Genomic DNA, 23,598 nt, shown 5'->3' with positions numbered 1-23,598 from the left:
AAATGAGAACTTGTTCAGCCTACCTGTTAAATAAAGGTGAAATAAAATAAAACTGAGTCAATGTGTGGGGGTAGAGGTTAGTCGAGGTCATTTGTACATGTAGGTAGGGGTAAAGTGACTGTGCATAGATAATAAACAGCAAATAGCAGCAGTGTAAAAACAAAGGGGGGAGGGGTCTGTCAATACAAATAGCCCAGGTGGCCATTTGATGAATTGTTCAGCAGTCTTATGGCTTGGGGGTAGAAGCTGTTCAGGAACCTTTTGGACCCAGACTAGGGTTAGTTTTAGTGTTAAAGAGGGGTCTGGGTAGCCATTTGATTAGCTGTTCAGCAGTCTTATGGCCTGGGGGTAGAAGCTGGAACCTTTTGGACCCAGACTTGGTGCTTCGGTACCGCTTGTCATGTGGTAGCAGAGAGAACAGTCTATGACTTGGGTGACTGGAATTGTTTTGGCCTTCCTCTGACACCACCTGGTATAGAGGTCCTGGACGGCAGGGAGCTCAGCCCCAGTGATGTACAGGGCCGTGCGCACAACCCTCTGTAGAGCCTTACGGTCATATGTGGAGCAGTTGCCATACCAGGCTGTGATGCAACTGGTCAAGATACTCTCGATGGTGCAGCTGTAGAACGTTTTGAAGATCTGGGGACCCATGCCAAATCTTTTTAGTCTCCCGAGAGGGAAAAGGCATTGTTGTGCCCTCTTCACAACTTTCTTGGTGTGTTTGGACCATGATAGTTTTTTGGTGATGTGGACACCAAGGAACTTGAAACTCTCGACCCGCTCCACTAGAGCCCCGTCGATGTGAATGGGGCCTGTTCAGCCCTCCTTTTCCTGTAGTCCACGATCATCTCCTTTGTCTTGATCACGTTGAGGAGAGATTGTTGTCCTGGCACCACACTGCCAGGGCTCTGACCTCCTTTCCTACAGGCTGTTTCATTGCTGTCGGTGATCAGGCTTTTGTGTCATCAGCAAACTTAATGATGGTGTTGGAGTCTTGCTTGGCCACGCAGTTGTGGGTGAACAGGGAGTACAGGAGGGGACTGAGCACCCACCCCTGAGGGGCCCCCGTGTTGAGGATCAGCGTGGCAGATGTGTTGTTACCTACTCTCACCACCTGGGGGCGGCCCGTCAGGAAGTCCAGGATCCAGTTGCAGAGGGAGGTGTTTAGTCCCAGGGTCCTTAGCTTAGTGATAAGCTTCGTGGGCGCTATTGTGTTGAACGCTGAGCTGTAGTCAATGAACAGCATTTTCACATCTGTGTTCCTTTTGTCCCGGTGGGAAAGGGAAGTGTGGAGTGCCGTTGAGATTGTGTCATCTGTGGATCTGTTGGAGCGGTATGCAAATTGGAGTGGGTCTAGGGTTTCCGGCACGATGCTGTTGATGTGAGCCAGGCTTTAGCCAGGTTATCCAAACTAACAGAACAGGACAGTGAACAGAATAGCAGACCGTTCTACATCAGGAGCGACAGATCAATAGCTCATAGTTGTTCCTTCATGGCCATCGTCGTGAGTGCTACGGGGCGGTAGTCATTTAGACAGGTTATCCAGACTAACAGAAGAGCAGACAGTTCTACATCAGGAGTGAGTGCTACGGGGCGGTAGTCATTTAGACAGGTTATCCAGACTAACAGAAGAGCAGACAGTTCTACATCAGGAGCGACAGATCAATAGCTCATAGTTGTTCCTTCATGGCCACCGTCGTGAGTGCTACGGGGCGGTAGTCATTTAACCAGGTTATCCAGACTAACAGAAGAACAGACAGTTCTACATCAGGAGTGAGTGCTACGGGGCGGTAGTCATTTAGACAGGTTATCCAGACTAACAGAAGAGCAGACAGTTCTACATCAGGAGTGAGTGCTACGGGGCGGTAGTCATTTAGACAGGTTATCCAGACTAACAGAAGAACAGACAGTTCTACATCAGGAGTGAGTGCTACGGGGCGGTAGTCATTTAGACAGGTTATCCAGACTAACAGAAGAGCAGACAGTTCTACATCACGTCGTGAGTGCTACGGGGCGGTAGTCATTTAGACAGGTTATCCAGACTAACAGAAGAGCAGACAGTTCTACATCACGTCGTGAGTGCTACGGGGCGGTAGTCATTTAGACAGGTTATCCAGACTAACAGAAGAGCAGACAGTTCTACATCATGTCGTGAGTGCTACGGGGCGGTAGTCATTTAGACAGGTTATCCAGACTAACAGAAGAGCAGACAGTTCTACATCAGAAGTGACAGATCAATAACTCATTATCTACTGTAGCCGTAGCCTATGGACAAGACATACATTCTACCCTGTTCCCTATATAGTGGACTACTTTTGACCGAGGCCCATTGTCCTAAATGGTAGCCAATGGGTCCTGGTCGAAAGTAGTACACTTGATTGGGAATAGGGTGTCATTTGTGACGCAGACTATGTTTGATCTGTGAGAAGAACAGGGTCATAAATGATAGGCCTGTCTCTGTTGATAGACAGACCTATCTCAACCATGTTGACGGGTGCCTTTAGTGTGTTCCAAAAGTATGTGGAAATAGAAATAGTTGTTTCCATTTGTTTCCATAGATATATATGTTTCCATAGAAATAGTTGTTTCCATAGAAATAGTTGTTTCCATAGAAATAGATGTTTCCATAGATATAGTTGTTTCCATAGAAATAGATGTTTCCATAGATATAGATGTTTCCATAGAAATAGTTGTTTCCATAGAAATAGTTGTTTCCATAGAAATAGATGTTTCCATAGATATAGATGTTTCCATAGAAATAGTTGTTTCCATAGAAATAGTTGTTTCCATAGAAATAGATGTTTCCATTTGTTTCCATAGATATAGATGTTTCCATAGAAATAGTTGTTTCCATAGAAATAGTTGTTTCCATAGAAATAGATGTTTCCATAGATATAGATGTTTCCATAGAAATAGTTGTTTCCATAGAAATAGTTGTTTCCATAGAAATAGATGTTTCCATTTGTTTCCATAGATATAGATGTTTCCATAGAAATAGTTGTTTCCATAGAAATAGATGTTTCCATTTGTTTCCATAGATATAGATGTTTCCATAGAAATAGTTGTTTCCATAGAAATAGTTGTTTCCATAGAAATAGATGTTTCCATTTGTTTCCATAGATATAGATGTTTCCATAGAAATAGTTGTTTCCATTTGTTTCCATAGAAATAGATGTTTCCATAGAAATAGTTGTTTCCATAGAAATAGATGTTTCCATTTGTTTCCATAGATATAGATGTTTCCCTTTGTTTCCGTAGAAATAGATGTTTCCATAGAAGTAGTTGTTTCCATAGAAATAGATGTTTCCATGGAAGTAGATGTTTCCATTTGTTTCCATACAAATAGATGTTTCCATTAGTCTACAAAATTATATCTAGAATCGGCTTCCTATTTCGCAACAAAGCCTCCTTCACTCATACTGCCAAACATGCCCTCGTAAAACTGACCATCCTACCGATCCTCGACTTCGGCGATGTCATTTACAGAATAGCCTCCAACACTCTACTCAGCTAATTGGATGCAGTCTATCACAGTGCCATCCATTTTGTCACCAAAGCCCCATATACTACCCACCATTGCGACCTGTACGCTCTCGTTGGCTGGTCCTCACTACATATTCGTCGCCAAACCCACTGGCTCCAGGTCATCTATAAGTCTTTGCTAGGTAAAGGACCGCCTTATCTCAGCTCACTGGTCACCATAGCAGCACCCACACGTAGCACGCGCTCCAGCAGGTATGTTTCACTGGTCACCATAGCAACACCCAAACAGAGCACGCGTTCCAGCAGGTATATCTCACTGGTCACCGCCAAAGCCAATTCCTCTTTGGCCGCCTTTCCTTCCAGTTCTCTGCTGCCAATGACTGGAACAAATTGCAAAAATCACTGAAGCTGGAGACTCATATCTCCCTCACTAACTTTAAGCATCAGCTGTCAGAGCAGCTTACAGATCATTGCACCTGTACATAGCCCATCTGTAAATAGCCCATCCAACTACCTCATCCCCATATTGTTATTTATTTATTTTCTCTCCTTTGCACCCCAGTATCTCTACTTGCACATTCATCTTCTGCACATCCGTCACTCCAGTGTTTAATTGCTAAATTGTAATTATTTAGCCATTACGGCCTATTTATTGCCTTACCTCCCTAATCTTACCTTATTTGCACACACTATATATAGACTTTTCTATTGTGTTATTGACTTGTTCATTCCATGTGTAACTCTGTGTTGTTGTTTGTGTCGCACTGCTTTACTTTATCTTGGCCACAGTTGTAAATGAGAACTCTCAACTGGCCTATCTGTTTAAATAAAGGTGAAATACATACACAATAAAATGTCGTCTTGTCGTCTTAGATTCCAAACATGATGTCTGGTCCATGTGAACACGTCCACATCGTCTAGATAGTCCAACTCCTGCTACGGCTCTATTTCTCTTACATTTCAAACCTGTTGCCTGTAGACATCTGATATCTCCACAGTTTGGTTAGAGATGAGATTCGTCTGCTGTATATGGTGCTCAGTGTTCACATGTCTCTATATAAAGTTACACTTCATGGCCTGACTGTTTTGGAGGCCAAAATATATGATAACAGTTTTTTCCCGACCACTTAACTTTATCTGGAAAAAACTCCTGGCCCTGGGAAAAATTCATGGTCTGGCCCATCAGCCTGACCAATCATTCTGCCTGTACAGCAAGGTGACACATTTAAATCAAACGAAACAGCACCACCGTCTGGTTGTAGCAGGTATTACACAACGGAAATCGGTTTGTTGTCTTCCTGTTTCTAGATGTGTGCGGCGGTATGAAGTTGATCGCATGCTATTGCACGGTCTATGGACAGTAACGGTTTATCTACATTGTGTCATGTCATGATTATGCCCGCGGTAAATCACGGATCACTACATCGACATGGTATTACATTGTTACAAAAATAAACGGACTTGCCTGTGGTTGGTGCTACAGTTCAAAGGCAACCAACTCACGAGGTAACGTTACTGTACAGTAGTGCAACAACTTGAAATGACTGTCTGACATTCGCTCACATATTGAGTGACAGGATGCTGAGAACACTTTTAACAGCTGTCCGCGGTCCTGCGGTCTGCGTGGGTCGGTGTTTCAGCAGTGAAGTGAGTGGTGCAGTTTCCACGTTAGCCGGTTTCTCCTCTCCACCGTTCTCAACGGAGGCTTCACTCTATGTTCACGTGAGTATTAGTAGACCACTAACGTTATATTCAACCAGTTTATCTCTTTCTTCCATTCTGCCTCCCTCTTTCTGCTATCTATCCTTCTCGCAAAAGGCAATGAATGAATGAATGAGATCCGATTTCAACTAACACTTTGTCAGTCAGTCACACACACACACAGTGGCCATACTGTCTGAGGGGATGCACCTACTGCAGAGGAGGCTGGTGGGAGGTGCTATAGGAAGATGGGCTCATTATTATGGCTGTAATGGATTCCAGGCTGTATCACAACCGGCCGTGATTAGGAGTCCCATAGGACGGTGCACAACTGGCCCAGCGTCGTCTGGGTTTGGCCGGTGTAGGCCGTCGTTGTAAATAAGAATTTGTTTATTAACTGACTTGCCTAGTTAAATAAATGTTCAATGTAAAACAAATGGAATGGTGCCAAACACATGGGAACAACGTATTTGAATCAGTTCCATTGAGTCTCCAGCCTTTACAATGAGCCTGTCCTCCTATAGCTCCTCCCACCAGCCTCCTCTGTCTACTGGAACAACAAGTACAACCCTGACACTAACCCTGATCCTCTCCTGTTCACAGTAGCCTTACTGTCTGAAGAGATGCTCCTACTGTAACTTCAACAAGTACAACCCTGACACTAACCCTGATCCTCTCCTGTTCACAGTGGCCTTACTGTCTGAAGAGATGCTCCTACTGTAACTTCAACAAGTACAACCCTGATACTAACCCTGATCCTCTCCTGTTCACAGTGGCCTTACTGTCTGAAGAGATGCTCCTACTGTAACAACAAGTACAACCCTGACACTAACCCTGATCCTCTCCTGTTCACAGTGGCCTTACTGTCTGAAGAGATGCTCCTACTGGAACAACAAGTACAACCCTGACACTAACCCAGATCCTCTCCTGTTCATAGTGGCCTTACTGTCTGAAGAGATGCTCCTACTGGAACAACAAGTACAACCCTGACACTAACCCTGATCCTCTCCTGTTCACAGTGGCCTTACTGTCTGAAGAGATGCTCCTACTGGAACAACAAGTACAACCCTGATCCTAACCCTGATCCTCTCCTGTTCACAGTGGCCTTACTGTCTGAAGAGATGCTCCTACTGTAACTTCAACAAGTACAACCCTGACACTAACCCTGATCCTCTCCTGTTCACAGTGGCCTTACTGTCTGAAGAGATGCTCCTACTGTAACAACAAGTACAACCCTGACACTAACCCTGATCCTCTCCTGTTCACAGTGGCCTTACTGTCTGAAGAGATGCTCCTACTGTAACTTCAACAAGTACATTCCTCGCTCTGACAACCAGGATGTCATGTTGGAGTGTCTCCAGCGGGAGACGGAGACCTTACTAAAGCTCAGCCAGGTGTCCCGGTAGGTTTACCGTCTAAATTCAACCCTCCTCTGTGGGTCATCGCCTTTAGCTTTAGCGTCTCCATGGGAACATCTGAAATGGCACACTATTCCCTAAACAGTGCACTATTTCCAGAGTGCCTGAGGCTGACTATGGAGGGAACATTTTCAGACTGCTCCTCCACCTCCTGGAGTTCAACTCCAAACACAATAGTCTGAGCATTTTTCTTCTTTCTTTTTTAATGTCTCTCTCCATGTCTCACTCTCTGTCTCTCTCTCTCTCCGTGTCTCACTCTCTGTCTCTTTCTCTCTCCGTGTCTCACTCTCTGTCTCTTTCTCTCTCTCTCTCTCTCTCCATGTCTCTCTCTCTCTCCATGTCTCTCTCTCTCCATGTCTCTCTCTCTCTCTCTCTCTCTCTCCATGTCTCTCTCCCTCTGTCGCTCTCTCGCTCTCTCTCTCTCTCTCTCTCTCTCTCTCTCTCTCTCTCTCGCTCTCTCTCTCTCTCTCGCTCTCTCTCTCTCTCTCTCTCGCTCTCTCTCGCTCTCTCTCTCTCGCTCTCTCTCTCTCTCTCTCTCTCTCTCTCTCTCTCGCTCTCTCTCTCGCTCTCTCTCTCTCTCGCTCTCTCTCTCTCTCTCTCTCTCTCTCTCTCTCTCTCTCGCTCTGTCTCTCTCTCTCGCTCTGTCTCTCTCTCTCATCTTCAGGATCACCTCTGTGTTTTTTGGAGGCGGGACTCCCAGCCTGGCCCGCCCCTCCACTATCGCTGCGGTCCTAGAGACGGTTGCCAGGCACGCTGGACTATCAGAGAAGGTGGAGGTCACTCTGGAGGTCAACCCCACCCCCGTAGGAAGCTCTAAGTTGGAGGACTTCCTCCATGCTGGCGTCAACCGTTTTTCCATCGGGGTGCAGGTGAGATTAAGGCTGGTGTTCAGTCAGTTGCACACAGTAGATTTCCAGAAAGCGTTCTCAAGAGAAGTAGAACGTCCTACTACTGTACATCCTCCTGGGCTATAAGAGTAATGGGAACGGTTAGGTGGAGACTAGCAACCCTTTCCCTTAAAATCTTCTCTGCTACGGAAACTGAAACAACAGAAAACATTATTACTGGTGGAAAGGGAGGAAGGAGAGGAGGAGTCCCTGGAGGATAAGAGTGTGATGCAACACAGGCAGTCACTGATCACTAGCTCTGTTCTGAACAGGCAGTCACTGATCACTAGCTTTGTTCTGAACAGGCAGTCACTGATCACTAGCTATGTTCTGAACAGTCAGTCACTGATCACTAGCTTTGTTCTGAACAGGCAGTCACTGATCACTAGCTTTGTTCTGAACAGTCAGTCACTGATCACTAGCTATGTTCTGAACAGTCAGTCACTGATCACTAGCTTTGTTCTGAACAGTCAGTCACTGATCACTAGCTTTGTTCTGAACAGGCAGTCACTGATCACTAGCTTTGTTCTGAACAGGCAGTCACTGATCACTAGCTTTGTTCTGAACAGGCAGTCACTGATCACTAGCGTTGTTCTGAGAATCAATTGTCCTTTTCCTATGTGGAGCTGGTCGGGGAGCAGGTCAGGGAGCAGGTCAGGGAGCAGGTCAGGGAGCAGGTCGGGGAGCAGGTCGGGGAGCAGGTCAGGGAGCAGGTCGGGGAGCAGGTCGGGGAGCAGGTCGGGGAGCAGGTCGGGGAGCAGGTCGGGGAGCTGGTCGGGGAGCTGGTCGGGGAGCTGGTCGGGGAGCTGGTCGGGGAGCTGGTTGGGGAGCAGGTCGGGGAGCAGGTCGGGAGCTGGTCGGGGAGCTGGTTGGGGAGCAGGTCGGGAGCTGGTCGGGGGAGCAGGTCGGGGAGCTGGTCGGGAGCTGGACAGGGGGCTGGTCGGGGAGCTGGTCGGGGAGCAGGGCAGGGGGCTGGTCGGGGAGCTGGTTGGGGAGCAGGTCGGGGGGCTGGTTGGGGAGCTGGTCGGGGAGCTGGTCGGGGAGCTGGTCGGGGAGCTGGACAGGGGGCTGGTCGGGGAGCTGGTCGGGGAGCAGGACAGGGGGCTGGTCGGGGAGCTGGTTGGGGAGCAGGTCAGGGGGCTGGTCGGGGAGCTGAAGGAGACACTAACATGTCTCATATGTCTGCTTCTTTTCAAACAGTCTCTCCGGGACGACGACCTGAAGGTTCTGGGGAGAGACCATAACTCCCAGCATGCTTTGCAGACCGTAGCGGAGGCTCGGAGGCTCTGCCCGGGGAGGGTGTCTGTCGACGTCATGTTCGGACGCCCTGGTCAGAGCGTTGCATCCTGGGAGTTGGAGTTGGATGAGCTGCTGTCGGTGTGTGATGACCATGTCTCCCTGTACCAGCTGACCCTGGAGAGAGGCATGTCTTTTCTTTCTAACACTGATAGTTTTTGTGCGCGTTATTTAGACGTTGGGATAGGTACAGATGAGATGGATGAGATGGAGGAGAGGACTACAGGAGAGACAGTAGCAGGAACACCACCACTACACCACCCCCAGCAGACTGAATTGACAGGAACAGATGAGATGGAGGAGATGGAGGAGAGGACTACAGGAGAGACAGTAGCAGGAACACCACCACTACACCACCCCAAGCAGACTGAATTGACAGGAACAGAGGAGATGGAGGAGAGGACTACAGGAGAGACAGTAGCAGGAACACCACCACTACACCACCCCCAGCAGACTGAATTGACAGGAACAGATTAGATGGAGGAGATGGAGGAGAGGACTACAGGAGAGACAGTAGCAGGAACACCACCACTACACCACCCCAAGCAGACTGAATTGACAGGAACAGAGGAGATGGAGGAGAGGACTACAGGAGAGACAGTAGCAGGAACACCACCACTACACCACCCCAAGCAGACTGAATTGACAGGTACAGAGGAGATGGAGGAGAGGACTACAGGAGAGACAGTAGCAGGAACACCACCACTACACCACCCCCAGCAGACTGAATTGACAGGAACAGATTAGATGGAGGAGATGGAGGAGAGGACTACAGGAGAGACAGTAGCAGGAACACCACCACTACACCACCCCCCAGCAGACTGAATTGACAGGTACAGAGGAGATGGAGGAGAGGACTACAGGAGAGACAGTAGCAGGAACACCACCACTACACCACCCCAAGCAGACTGAATTGACAGGAACAGATTAGATGGAGATGGAGGAGAGGACTACAGGAGAGACAGTAGCAGGAACACCACCACTACACCACCCCAAGCAGACTGAATTGACAGGAACAGATGAGATGGAGGAGATGGAGGAGAGGACTACAGGAGAGACAGTAGCAGGAACACCACCACTACACCACCCCCCAGCAGACTGAATTGACAGGAACAGATTAGATGGAGGAGATGGAGGAGAGGACTACAGGAGAGACAGTAGCAGGAACACCACCACTACACCACCCCAAGCAGACTGAATTGACAGGAACAGATTAGATGGAGGAGATGGAGGAGAGGACTACAGGAGAGACAGTTAGAGACTGGAGGAGATTAGGGAGGAGATGGAGGAGAGGACTACAGGAAGACAGTAGCAGGAACACCACCACTACACCACCCCAAGAGAGACAGTAGCAGGAACACCACCACTACACCACCCCCAGCAGACTGAATTGACAGGAACAGATGAGATGGAGGAGATGGAGGAGAGGACTACAGGAGAGACAGTAGCAGGAACACCACCACTACACCACCCCAAGCAGACTGAATTGACAGGAACAGATTAGATGGAGGAGATGGAGGAGAGGACTACAGGAGAGACAGTAGCAGGAACACCACCACTACACCACCCCAAGCAGACTGAATTGACAGACATTTTGAAGGTTTTAGTTGCAGTGACTGTGATATGTGGTTGTTTTGACTTACTGTAGTTGAATTAGTAGCTGTAGTGATTGACAGGTAATAGGTCTCCAAATGAATATATGACCTGACTGGAAGTCACTCTGGATCAGAGATTCTGCTGCTAAATGACTCCAATGTTAACACGTCAACTGCAGGCACACAGCTCTTCAGACAGGTCCAGAAAGGCCAACTGAGCGTGCCCAGTGATGACATCACAGCTGTCATGTATGACTCTGCCAGGACGATTCTTCAGAAGAGAGGCTATCTGCAGTACGAGGTGTCCAACTTTGCCAGAAATGTAAGTTCTACTCTCTTTCTCTATGTGTGGGTGTGTGTCCTTGTGTCTGTCCGACCACTGTGCTATAGTAGAAATACATTTAGTAGAAACCCCTGCAGTAGAAATACATTGAGTAGAAAACCCTGCAGTAGAAATACATTTAGTAGAATACATTTAGTAGAAACCCCTTCAGTAGAAATATATTTAATAGAAAACCCTGCAGTAGAAATACATTTAGTAGAAAACCCTGCTGTAGAAATACATTGAGTAGAAAACCCTGCAGTAGAAATACATTGAGTGGAAAACCCTGCAGTAGAAATACATTTAGTAGAATACATTTAGTAGAAACCCCTTCAGTAGAAATATATTTAATAGAAAACCCTGCAGTAGAAATACATTTAATAGAAAACCCTGCTGTAGAAATACATTGAGTAGAAAACCCTGCTGTAGGAATACATTGAGTAGAAAACCCTGCTGTAGAAATACATTGAGTGGAAAACCCTGCTGTAGAAATACATTTAGTAGAAAACCCTGCTGTAGGAATACATTGAGTAGAAAACCCTGCAGTAGGAATACATTGAGTAGAAAACCCTGCAGTAGAAATACATTGAGTAGAAAACCCTGCTGTAGAAACACCAGGCTATTCTCTGTGCTGTATTGGTTGTCATATCTATTGAATATGAATATTACCTGCTACAGTCAACGCACATCTGTAATATACATTGTGTATTTTCTGTCTGTTTTGAAGGGTGCCATCAGCCAACACAATATGAGCTACTGGAAGGCCAGTCAGTACCTTGGAGTGGGCCCAGGTGAGTTAATAGTGCTTTATGAATGCTCTATAGCACCTTTATGAATGCTCTATAAAGACTTTATGACTGCTCTATAAAGACTATATGAATGCTCTATAACACCTTTATGAATGCTCTATAAAGACTTTATGAATGCTCTATAAAGACTTTATGAATGCTCTATAAAGACTTTATGAATGCTCTATAACACCGTAATGAATGCTCTATAAAGACTTTATGAATGCTCTATAAAGACTTTATGAATGCTCTATAAAGACTTTATGAATGCTCTATAAAGACTTTATGAATGCTCTATAACACCGTAATGAATGCTCTATAAAGACTTTATGAATGCTCTATAACACCTTTATGAATGCTCTATAAAGACTTTATGAATGCTCTATAAATACTGTAATGAATGCTCTATAAATACTGTAATGAATGCTCTAAAAGACTGTAATGAATGCTCTATAAAGACTTTATGAATGCTCTATAAAGACTTTATGAATGCTCTATAACACTGTAATGAATGCTCTAAAACACTGTAATGAATGCTCTATAAAGACTTTATGAATGCTCTATAACACTGTAATGAATGCTCTATAACATCGTAATGAATGCTCTATAAAGACTTTATGAATACTCTAAAACACTGTAATTAATGCTCTATAAAGACTTTATGAATGCTCTATAACACTGTAATGAATGCTCTATAACATCGTAATGAATGCTCTATAAAGACTTTATCTGTGGTTGTTTATTTGAAGTGGGACTCTTCTGTCTGCCAGGTGCCCACGGTCGCTTCGTCCCCCGTGGAGAGGGGGATGTGTGTCGAGAGGCCCGTACCCAGACTCTGGAGCCTGATGTCTGGTTGAGAGAGGTGCAGCAGAGGAGTCACGGGACCCGACGCAGGATACCCCTCACCCACCTGGGACTGTGAGTCCACTTCTTTCCGCTTCAGGCTGTTTACCTGCAGAGTTCACACCGTGCTGCTCATTAAAGGGATAATCCACTTCAGAATAAAACTCCTGTCAATTTGTTAATAATCTATGATCTCTGAGTGGGTAAGATAACTATTTTCACCATTGATTTGACTTCTAAGTGGTCTGTGCAAACAGAAAATCGTGTCGTGCCACGTCATCGCGATAAGGTTCTCGTCACTGTCGATAGGGGAAAAACAAACCTATCAAATTTCAGTAAGTGCACTCCACATATCAGCCAATAGAAGGTATGGACAGACGGGTTGACTGTGAGTCAGCTGATCTACTGTCTGCTCTTTAGACTGAGTCAGCTGATCTACTGTCTGCTCTTTAGACTGAGTCAGCTGATCTACTGTCTGCTCTTTAGACTGAGTCAGCTGATCTACTGTCTGCTCTTTAGACTGAGTCAGCTGATCTACTGTCTGCTCTTTAGACTGAGTCAGCTGATCTACTGTCTGCTGAGTCAGCTGATCTTTCTGCTCTTTAGACTGAGTCAGCTGATGCTCTTTAGACTGAGTCAGCTGATCTACTGTCTGCTCTTTAGACTCAGCTTTAGTCTGCTCTTTAGACTGAGTCAGCTGATCTACTGTCTGCTCTTTAGACTGAGTCAGCTGATCTACTGTCTGCTCTTTAGACTGAGTCAGCTGATCTACTGTCTGCTCTTTAGACTGTGAGTCAGCTGATCTACTGTCTGCTCTTTAGACTGTGAGTCAGCTGATCTACTGTCTGCTCTTTAGACTGAGTCAGCTGATCTACTGTCTGCTCTTTAGACTGTGAGTCAGCTGATCTACTGTCTGCTCTTTAGACTGAGTCAGCTGATCTACTGTCTGCTCTTTAGACTGAGTCAGCTGATCTACTGTCTGCTCTTTCTTTAGACTGTGAGTCAGCTGATCTACTGTCTGCTCTTTGCTCTTTAGAGACTGTGAGTCAGCTGATCTACTGTCTGCTCTTTAGACTGTGAGTCAGCTGATCTACTGTCTGCTCTTTAGACTGTGAGTCAGCTGATCTACTGTCTGCTCTTTAGACTGTGAGTCAGCTGATCAGTCTGCTCTTTAGATCAGCTGATCTACTGTCTGCTCTTTAGACTGTCTGCTCTTTAGAGTCAGCTGATCTACTGTCTGCTCTTTAGACTGTGAGTCAGCTGATCTACTGTCTGCTCTTTAGACTGTCAGTCAGCTGATCTACTGTCTGCTCTTTAGACTGAGTCAGCTGATCTACTGTCTGCTCTTTAGACTGTGAGTCAGCTGATCTACTGTCTGCTGACTGAGTCAGCTGATCTCTTCTGCTCTTTAGACTGAGTCAGACTGTGAGACTGAGTCAGCTGATCTACTGTCTGCTCTTTAGACTGAGTCAGCTGATCTACTGTCTGCTCTTTAGACTGAGTCAGCTGATCTACTGTCTGCTCTTTAGACTGAGTCAGCTGATCTACTGTCTGCTCTTTAGACTGAGTCAGCTGATCTACTGTCTGCTCTTTAGACTGAGTCAGCTGAGTCTGCTCTTTAGACTGAGTCAGCTGATCTACTGTCTGCTCTTTAGACTGTGAGTCAGCTGATCTACTGTCTGCTCTTTAGACTGTGAGTCAGCTGATCTACTGCTCTTTAGACTGTCAGAGTCAGCTGATCAGCTGATCTACTGTCTGCTCTTTAGACTGTGAGTCAGCTGATCTACTGTCTGCTCTTTAGACTGTGAGTCAGCTGATCTACTGTCTGCTCTTTGACTGAGAGCTGATCTACTGTCAGCTGAGTCTGACTGTCTGCTCTTTAGACTGTGAGTCAGCTGATCTACTGTCTGCTCTTTAGACTGAGTCAGCTGATCTACTGTCTGCTCTTTAGACTGTGAGTCAGCTGATCTACTGTCTGCTCTTTAGACTGAGTCAGCTGATCTACTGTCTGCTCTTTAGACTGAGTCAGCTGATCTACTGTCTGCTCTTTAGACTGTGAGTCAGCTGATCTACTGTCTGCTCTTTAGACTGTGAGTCAGCTGATCTAGACTGTGAGTCAGCTGATCTACTGTCTGCTCTTTAGACTGTGAGTCAGCTGATCTACTGTCTGCTCTTTAGACTGAGTCAGCTGATCTACTGTCTGCTCTTTAGACTCAGCTGATCTACTGTCTGCTCTTTAGACTGATCTACTGTCTGCTCTTTAGTCAGCTGATCTACTGTCTGCTCTTTAGACTGTGAGTCAGCTGATCTACTGTCTGCTCTTTAGACTGAGTCAGCTGATCTACTGTCTGCTCTTTAGACTGTGAGTCAGCTGATCTACTGTCTGCTCTTTAGACTGAGTCAGCTGATCTACTGTCTGCTCTTTAGACTGAGTCAGCTGATCTACTGTCTGCTCTTTGAGTCAGCTGATCTACTGTCTGTCTTTAGACTGAGTCAGCTGATCTTGTCTGCTCTTTAGACTGTGAGTCAGTCTGCTGATCTGACTGTCTGCTCTTTAGACTGAGTCAGCTGATCTACTGTCTGCTCTTTAGAGTCAGCTGATCTGTCTGCTCTTTAGACTGAGTCAGCTGATCTACTGTCTGCTCTTTAGACTGTGAGTCAGCTGATCTACTGTCTGCTCTTTAGACTGTGAGTCAGCTGATCTACTGTCTGCTCTTTAGACTGTGAGTCAGCTGATCTACTGTCTGCTCTTTAGACTGTGAGTCAGCTGATCTGATCTGTCTGCTCTTTAGACTGAGTCAGCTGATCTACTGTCTGCTGTCAGCTGATCTACTGTCTGCTCTTTAGACTGAGTCAGCTGATCTACTGTCTGCTCTTTAGACAGTCAGCTGATCTACTGTCTGCTCTTTAGACTGTGAGTCAGCTGATCTACTGTCTGCTCTTTAGACTGTGAGTCAGCTGATCTACTGTCTGCTCTTTAGACTGTGAGTCAGCTGATCTACTGTCTGCTCTTTATCTGATCTACTGTCTGCTCTTTAGACTGTGAGTCTGATCTACTGTCTGCTCTTTAGACTGTGAGTCAGCTGATCTACTGTCTGCTCTTTAGACTGTGAGTCAGCTGATCTACTGTCTGCTCTTTAGACTGTGAGTCAGCTGATCTACTGTCTGCTCTTTAGACTGTCAGCTGATCTACTGTCTGCTCTTTAGACTGTGAGTCAGCTGATCTACTGTCTGCTCTTTAGACTCTCAGCTGATCTACTGTCTGCTCTTTAGACTGAGTCTGATCTACTGTCTGCTCTTTAGACTGAGTCAGCTGATCTACTGTCTGCTCTTTAGACTGAGTCAGCTGATCTACTGTCTGCTCTTTAGACTGAGTCAGCTGATCTACTGTCTGCTCTTTAGACTGAGTCAGCTGATCTACTGTCTGCTCTTTAGACTGAGTCAGCTGATCTACTGTCTGCTCTTTAGACTGTGAGTCAGCTGATCTACTGTCTGCTCTTTAGACTGTGAGTCAGCTGATCTACTGTCTGCTCTTTAGACTGTGAGTCAGCTGATCTACTGTCTGCTCTTTAGACTGTGAGTCAGCTGATCTACTGTCTGCTCTTTAGACTGTGAGTCAGCTGATCTACTGTCTGCTCTTTAGACTGAGTCAGCTGATCTACTGTCTGCTCTTTAGACAGTCAGCTGACTGTGAGTCAGCTGATCTACTGTCTGCTCTTTAGAGTCAGCTGATCTACTGTCTGCTCTTTAGACTGTGAGTCAGCTGATCTACTGTCTGCTCTTTAGACTGTGAGTCAGCTGATCTACTGTCTGCTCTTTAGACTGTGAGTCAGCTGATCTACTGTCTGCTCTTTAGACTGTGAGTCAGCTGATCTACTGTCTGCTCTTTAGACTGTGAGTCAGCTGATCTACTGTCTGCTCTTTAGACTGTGAGTCAGCTGATCTACTGTCTGCTCTTTAGACTGTGAGTCAGCTGATCTACTGTCTGCTCTTTAGACTGTGAGTCAGCTGATCTACTGTCTGCTCTTTAGACTGTGAGTCAGCTGATCTACTGTCTGCTCTTTAGACTGTGAGTCAGCTGATCTACTGTCTGCTCTTTAGACTGTCAGCTGATCTACTGTCTGCTCTTTAGACTGAGTCAGCTGATCTACTCTACTGAGTCTGCTCTTTACTGTCTGCTCTTTGTGAGTCAGCTGATCTACTGTCTGCTCTTTACGTCAGCTGATCTACTGTCTGCTCTTTAGACTGTGAGTCAGCTGATCTACTGTCTGCTCTTTAGACTGTGAGTCAGCTGATCTACTGTCTGCTCTTTAGACTGTGAGTCAGCTGATCTACTGTCTGCTCTTTAGACTGTGAGTCAGCTGATCTAGTCTGCTCTTTAGACTGTGAGTCAGCTGATCTACTGTCTGCTCTTTAGACTGTGAGTCAGCTGATCTACTGTCTGCTCTTTTAGACTGTGAGTCAGCTGATCTACTGTCTGCTCTTTAGACTGTGAGTCAGCTGATCTACTGTCTGCTCTTTAGACTGTGAGTCAGCTGATCTACTGTCTGCTCTTTAGACTGTGAGTCAGCTGATCTACTGTCTGCTCTTTAGACTGTGAGTCAGCTGATCTACTGTCTGCTCTTTAGACTGTGAGTCAGCTGATCTACTGTCTGCTCTTTAGACTGAGTCAGCTGATCTACTGTCTGCTCTTTAGACTGTGAGTCAGCTGATCTACTGTCTGCTCTTTAGACTGTGAGTCAGCTGATCTACTGTCTGCTCTTTAGACTGTGAGTCAGCTGATCTACTGTCTGCTCTTTAGACTGAGTCAGCTGATCTACTGTCTGCTCTTTAGACTGAGTCAGCTGATCTACTGTCTGCTCTTTAGACTGAGTCAGCTGATCTACTGTCTGCTCTTTAGACTGAGTCAGCTGATCTACTGTCTGCTCTTTAGACTGTTCACCTGCAGAGTTCTAATGGTGCTGCACGTTAATGACCTACATCCAATAATACTCCAGACTCCCTCATAGCATGGGATTCTACGCTACAGAAACAGGAAATCCTGCCCTATGGGCCATTCTGCCTCGGACAAGGCTTCCTGTCTCGCAGCGTGGCAGATGATATACTGTAGCAACCTGTTAACGTCATTCATCTGATTACAGGTTGGAGGAAGTGTTGGTCATGGGACTGCGTTTGATTGACGGCATCACTCACCAGGTAATCTATGTTAACCCAGAATACTGACGGCATCACTCACCAGGTAATCTATGTTAACCCAGAATACTGACGGCATCACTCACCAGGTAATCTAGGTTAACCCAGAATACTGACGGCATCACTCACCAGGTAATCTAGGTTAACCCAGAATACTGACGACATCCCTCACCAGGTAATCTAGGCTAACCCAGAATACTGACTGCATCACTCACCAGGTAATCTAGGCTAACCCAGAATACTGATGGCATCACTCACCAGGTAATCTAGGTTAACCCAGAATACTGACTGCATCACTCACCAGGTAATCTAGGCTAACCCAGAATACTGATGGCATCACTCACCAGGTAATCTATGTTAACCCAGAATACTGACTGCATCACTCACCAGGTAATCTAGGCTAACCCAGAATACTGATGGCATCACTCACCAGGTAATCTAGGCTAACCCAGAATACTGACGGCATCACTCACCAGGTAATCTAGATTAACCCAGAATACTGACTGCATCACTCACCAGGTAATCTAGGCTAACCCAGAATACTGACTGCATCACTCACCAGGTAATCTAGGCTAACCCAGAATACTGACGGCATCACTCACCAGGTAATCTAGATTAACCCAGAATACTGACTGCATCACTCACCAGGTAATCTAGGATAACCCAGAATACTGACTGCATCACTCACCAGGTAATCTAGGCTAACCCAGAACCAAACGTCTCACATCATTTGGTTTACATTGTCTGTCCACATACTATACAGTATATATGTACACACTATATGCTATACCAAGATGAGGTTTCAACTGTTTCTAGATTCATTGTTTGCATCAATAGGGGCCATCAGTGATAAAAGCATTTTTTTAACCTGATGTGTTCAGTATTTGTATGTTCCACACCATTGTTCTGATTCACCTTACTTCCTGTCTACATCTGTCTTTGTCTCTGATTCACCTTACTTCCTGTCTGGATCTGTCTTTGTCTCTGATTCACGTTACTTCCTGTCTGGATCTGTCTTTGTCTCTGATTCACGTTACTTCCTCTCTACATCTGTCTTTGTCTCTGATTCACCTTACTTCCTGTCTGCATCTGTCTTTGTCTCTGATTCACGTTATTTCCTGTCTACATCTGTCTTTGTCTCTGATTCACGTTACTTCCTGCCTACATATGTCTTTGTCTCTGATTCACGTTACTTCCTGCCTACATCTGTCTTTGTCTCTGATTCACCTTACTTCCTGTCTGGATCTGTCTTTGTCTCTGATTCACGTTATTTCCTGTCTACATCTGTCTTTGTCTCTGATTCACGTTACTTCCTGCCTACATCTGTCTTTGTCTCTGATTCACGTTATTTCCTGTCTACATCTGTCTTTGTCTCTGATTCACGTTACTTCCTGTCTACATCTGTCTTTGTCTCTGATTCACGTTACTTCCTGCCTACATCTGTCTTTGTCTCTGATTCACGTTATTTCCTGTATACATCTGTCTTTGTCTCTGATTCACCTTACTTCCTGTCTGCATCCTGTCTTTGATTCATGTTATTTCTGTGGCAGTATTGGCAGTTGTTCAGTCCCAGGGCAGATCTGTACCAGATTCTCAGCTCATCCTCTGAAGTACAAGACCTTCAACAGACAGGCCTCCTAATCCTGGATGACAGGTAACCCAGACCTTCAACCCAGTAGTTGTATCTCCGTGTCTGTATGAGTCTATTTGAACCAGCTGTGAGGTGGTAGGGGCCAAAACGTGCACCCCTGGGGGTCCCTGCGACTGCGTCCGGGAAACACTGACAAGCCCTTTTGTCTTGTGTGTAGGGGTCTGCGGTGCTCGTGGCAGGGCCTGGCCTTACTGGACAGCATGTTACCCACTCTGCTGCTGCTGCTGGAGGCCTACATCACCCAGGGGCTCCACAATAACAGTGGTTCACTACAGCTCTGATGACAGAGAACTAGAGAAGGGAGGAACTGGAGTCCGTGGCACGCTAACCTTCATAAACAACCTATTTAACTGCTGCTTTTGGTAACTGCTTGTCGTGTGTGTGTGTGTGTGTGTGTGTGTGTGTGAGAGAGAGAGAGAGTGTGTGTGTGTGTGTGTGAGAGAGAGTGTGTGTGAGTGAGTGAGTGTGTGTGTGTGTGTGTGTGTGTGTGTGAGAGAGAGAGAGAGATTACCTCTACTACATTGAAGGGGTACAGAATGATTTGTTCATAGAGGACATGGTGGTGTGGAGAACCTTTCCCGAGTCCCGACAGCATCCTGTTAAACTGTAAAGTACAGAGCTTTATCAGCATCTCAGGCCCATCTAACCTGTCACTGATCAGAACACGGTGACTGCAGGTTAGTGTCATCTTACTGCAGCTAATCTACTTCATCAGTGTAGATGGTCGACTAGACCAGTAGCTACAGCTCATAGTGACTGCCGGGCCAGTCTCCGGCTCAGTCTCCGGGCTCAGTCTCCGGCTCAGTCTCCGGGCTCAGTCTCCGGCTCAGTCTCCGGGCTCAGTCTCCGGCTCAGTCTCCGGCTCAGTCTCCGGGCTCAGTCTCCGGCTCAGTCTCCGGCTCAGTCTCTGGCTCAGTCTCCCCTGTCTGTCAGCCAGGCTTGGAGACCCTCTGTCCTCCATGTCTCTGGTCTCCTATGGAGCCCCTGGCCTGCTTCCCCATCATCATAGCGGGAGAAGATGTAGCGGGGGGGGGGGGGTGACGTGGCCGTGGTCCCTGTATCTGGCCCAGGTGCAGAGCAGATCCCAGATTAGACAGACGGGCTTAAACCTTCTGTTGTCCATCAGCTGTGATGAAAGTCTTGGTCTGACAGGTACACAACATGTAATCCATCAAGAAGAGTCTGGAGCGTGTTGTTTTAAGCCTGACGACAACACTGTAGTCTGGAGCGTGTTGTTTTAAGCATGAAGACAGCATCACAACACTGTAGACTGGAGCGTGTTGTTTAAGCATGAAGACAGCATCACAACACTGTAGTCTGGAGCGTGTTGTTTTAAGCCTGAAGACAACACTGTAGACTGGAGCGTGTTGTTTTAAGCCTGACGACAACACTGTAGACTGGAGCGTGTTGTTTAAGCATGAAGACAGCATCACAACACTGTAGACTGGAGCGTGTTGTTTTAAGCCTGACGACAACACTGTAGACTGGAGCGTGTTGTTTTAAGCCTGACGACAACACTGTAGACTGGAGCGTGTTGTTTTAAGCCTGACGACAACACTGTAGACTGGAGCGTGTTGTTTTAAGCCTGACGACAACACTGTAGACTGGAGCGTGTTGTTTTAAGCCTGACGACAACACTGTAGACTGGAGCGTGTTGTTTAAGCATGAAGACAGCATCACAACACTGTAGACTGGAGCGTGTTGTTTTAAGCCTGAAGACAGCATCACAACACTGTAGACTGGAGCGTGTTGTTTTAAGCCTGACGACAACACTGTAGACTGGAGCGTGTTGTTTTAAGCCTGACGACAACACTGTAGACTGGAGCGTGTTGTTTTAAGCCTGACGACAACACTGTAGACTGGAGCGTGTTGTTTTAAGCCTGACGACAACACTGTAGACTGGAGCGTGTTGTTTAAGCATGAAGACAGCATCACAACACTGTAGACTGGAGCGTGTTGTTTTAAGCCTGAAGACAGCATCACAACACTGTAGACTGGAGCGTGTTGTTTTAAGCCTGAAGACAGCATCACAACACTGTAGTCTGGAGCGTGTTGTTTTAAGCCTGAAGACAGCATCACAACACTGTAGACTGGAGCGTGTTGTTTTAAGCCTGAAGACAGCATCACAACACTGTAGTCTGGAGCGTGTTGTTTTAAGCCTGAAGACAGCATCACAACACTGTAGACTGGAGCGTGTTGTTTTAAGCCTGAAGACAGCATCACAACACTGTAGACTGGAGCGTGTTGTGGAGGCTTGTTGAGATGGGTCTGTTGACATGCTGGGTGTATTGTATGTATAGTGTACATGGGTTAATAAGAAGAGCACATTTTAGAATAGGATAATTATAACCGATTGCCAAGTAAGATAGACTGTGAAATGCATAGTTGGTTCAATTTCTTACTCAATAAAAATGCTTTCTACTATTCATTCTGATATTTATGGTCATTCATGCTCATTAAAGAAATTGTGTGCATTCCCTATAAATGTAACTACTTTTGACCTGAGCCCTGACCTGAGCCCTTTGACCCCTGACCTGAGCCCCATGACCCCTGACCTGAGCCCCATGAGCCCTGACCTGAGCCCTTTGACCGCTGACCTGAGCCCTATTAGCCCTGACCTGAGCCCTATGACCCCTGACCTGAGCCCTATGACCCCTGACCTGAGCCCTTTGACCCCTGACCTGAGCCCTATGAGCCCTGACCTGAGCCCTATTAGCCCTGAGCCTTGACCTGAGCCCTTTGATCCCTGACCTGAGCCCTATGACCCCTGACCTGAGCCCTATTAGCCCTGACCTGAGCCCTATTAGCCCTATGAGTCCTGACCTGAGCCCTATGACCCCTGACCTGAGCCCTATGACCCCTGACCTGAGCCCTATGACGCCTGACCTGAGCCCTATGACCCTGACCTGAGCCCTATGACCCCTGAGCTTTGTGAGCCCTGACCTGAGCTTTGTGAGCCCTGACCTGAGCCCTGAGCCCTGTGAGCCCTAACCAAAATGAGTGCATTACATAGGATGACATTTGGAATGCACACAATATCAACTGTGGCTATGTGGTGTAGGTTATCATCTCTCCATGTCTCTCTCTCTCTCTCCATGTCTCTCTCTCCATGTCTCTCCATGTCTCTCTCTCTCTCCATGTCTCTCTCTCTCTCCATGTCTCTCTCTCCCTCTCCATGTCTCTCCATGTCTCTCTCTCTCTCTCTGTCTCTCTCCATGTCTCCCTCTCTCTCTCTGTCTCTCTCCATGTCTCTCCATGTCTCTCTCTCTCTCCCTCTCTCCATGTCTCCATGTCTCCCTCTCTCTCTCTGTCTCTCTCCATGTCTCCCTCTCTCTCTCTGTCTCTCTCCATGTCTCCCTCTCTCTCTCTGTCTCTCTCCATGTCTCCCTCTCTCTCTCTGTCTCTCTCCATGTCTCCCTCTCTCTCTCTGTCTCTCTCCATGTCTCCTCTCTCTCTCTGTCTCTCTCCATGTCTCCCTCTGTCTCTCTGTCTCTCTCCATGTCTCTCTCTGTCTCTCTGTCTCTCTCCATCTCTCTCTCTCTGTCTCTCTCCATGTCTCTCTCTGTCTCTCTGTCTCTCTCCATGTCTCCCTGTCTCTCTGTCTCTCTCCATGTCTCCCTCTCTCTCTGTCTCTCTCCATGTCTCCCTCTCTCTCTGTCTCTCTCCATGTCTCTCTCTCTCTCTGTCTCTCTCCATGTCTCCCTCTCTCTCTGTCTCTCTCCATGTCTCCCTCTCTCTCTCTCTGTCTCTCTCCATGTCTCCTCTCTCTCTGTCTCTCTCCATGTCTCCCTCTCTCTCTGTCTCTCTCCATGTCTCCCTCTCTGTCTCTCTGTCTCTCTCCTGTCTCTCTCTCTCTCTGTCTCTCTCCATGTCTCCCTCTCTCTCTCTGTCTCTCTCCATGTCTCCCTCTCTCTCTCTGTCTCTCTCCATGTCTCCCTCTCTCTCTGTCTCTCTCCATGTCTCCCTCTCTCTCTCTGTCTCTCTCCATGTCTCCCTCTCTCTCTCTCTCTCTCTCTCCATGTCTCTCTCTCTCCATGTCTCCCTCTCTGTCTCTCTCCATGTCTCTCTGTCTCTCTCCATGTCTCCCTCTCTCTGTCTCTCTCTCTCTCTCTCTCTCTCTCTCCATGTCTCTCTCTCTGTCTCTCTCTCATGTCTCTCTCTCTCTGTCTCTCTGTCTCTCCTCTCTCTGTCTCTCTCTGTCTCTCCATGTCTCTCTCTCTCATGTCTCTCTCCATGTCTCTCCTCTGTCTCTCTGTCTCTCTCCATGTCTCCCTCTCTCTCTCTCTCTCTCCATGTCTCTCCATGTCTCTCTCTGTCTCCTGTCTCTCTCCATGTCTCCCTCTCTGTCTCTCTCCATGTCTCCCTCTCTCTCTCTCCATGTCTCCCTCTCTCTCTCTCTCCATGTCTCCCTCTCTCTCTCT

General features: G+C 46.8%; 2 protein-coding genes across 2 annotated transcripts in view; one reads left to right on the top strand and one right to left on the bottom strand.

Moving 5' to 3' along the window:
- cldnk (claudin k) overlaps positions 1 to 23,598 on the bottom strand; it is a 280,906-nt gene that overhangs the window by 84,936 nt on the left and 172,372 nt on the right. The window lies entirely within an intron of this gene.
- Positions 4,753 to 21,605, top strand: rsad1 (radical S-adenosyl methionine domain containing 1). The gene is made up of 10 exons (XM_065010826.1): positions 4,753 to 5,205; positions 6,453 to 6,586; positions 7,267 to 7,471; positions 8,690 to 8,912; positions 10,560 to 10,702; positions 11,430 to 11,493; positions 12,261 to 12,408; positions 17,475 to 17,529; positions 19,077 to 19,180; positions 19,335 to 21,605. The coding sequence occupies exons 1-10, from the start codon at positions 5,062 to 5,064 to the stop codon at positions 19,456 to 19,458; spliced, it is 1,344 nt and encodes a 447-aa protein (XP_064866898.1). The 5' UTR covers positions 4,753 to 5,061; the 3' UTR covers positions 19,459 to 21,605.

The sequence above is a fragment of the Oncorhynchus nerka genome, linkage group LG26 (genome assembly GCF_034236695.1).
Source record: "Oncorhynchus nerka isolate Pitt River linkage group LG26, Oner_Uvic_2.0, whole genome shotgun sequence".
Classification (NCBI taxonomy): domain Eukaryota; kingdom Metazoa; phylum Chordata; class Actinopteri; order Salmoniformes; family Salmonidae; genus Oncorhynchus; species Oncorhynchus nerka.
Note: the sequence above shows the minus strand (reverse complement) of the source record. Positions and strands in the feature narration are given on the sequence as shown.

Excerpts from the sequence above, each read along its gene's own strand:
- rsad1 (XM_065010826.1), top strand. The coding sequence starts at position 5,062 with ATGCTGAGAACACTTTTAACAGCTGTCCGCGGTCCTGCGGTCTGCGTG. Across the intron at positions 5,206-6,452 it reads AGGCTTCACTCTATGTTCAC|TGGCCTTACTGTCTGAAGAG; the intron begins GTGAGTATTAGT and ends TCCTGTTCACAG. Across the intron at positions 19,181-19,334 it reads CTCCTAATCCTGGATGACAG|GGGTCTGCGGTGCTCGTGGC; the intron begins GTAACCCAGACC and ends TCTTGTGTGTAG.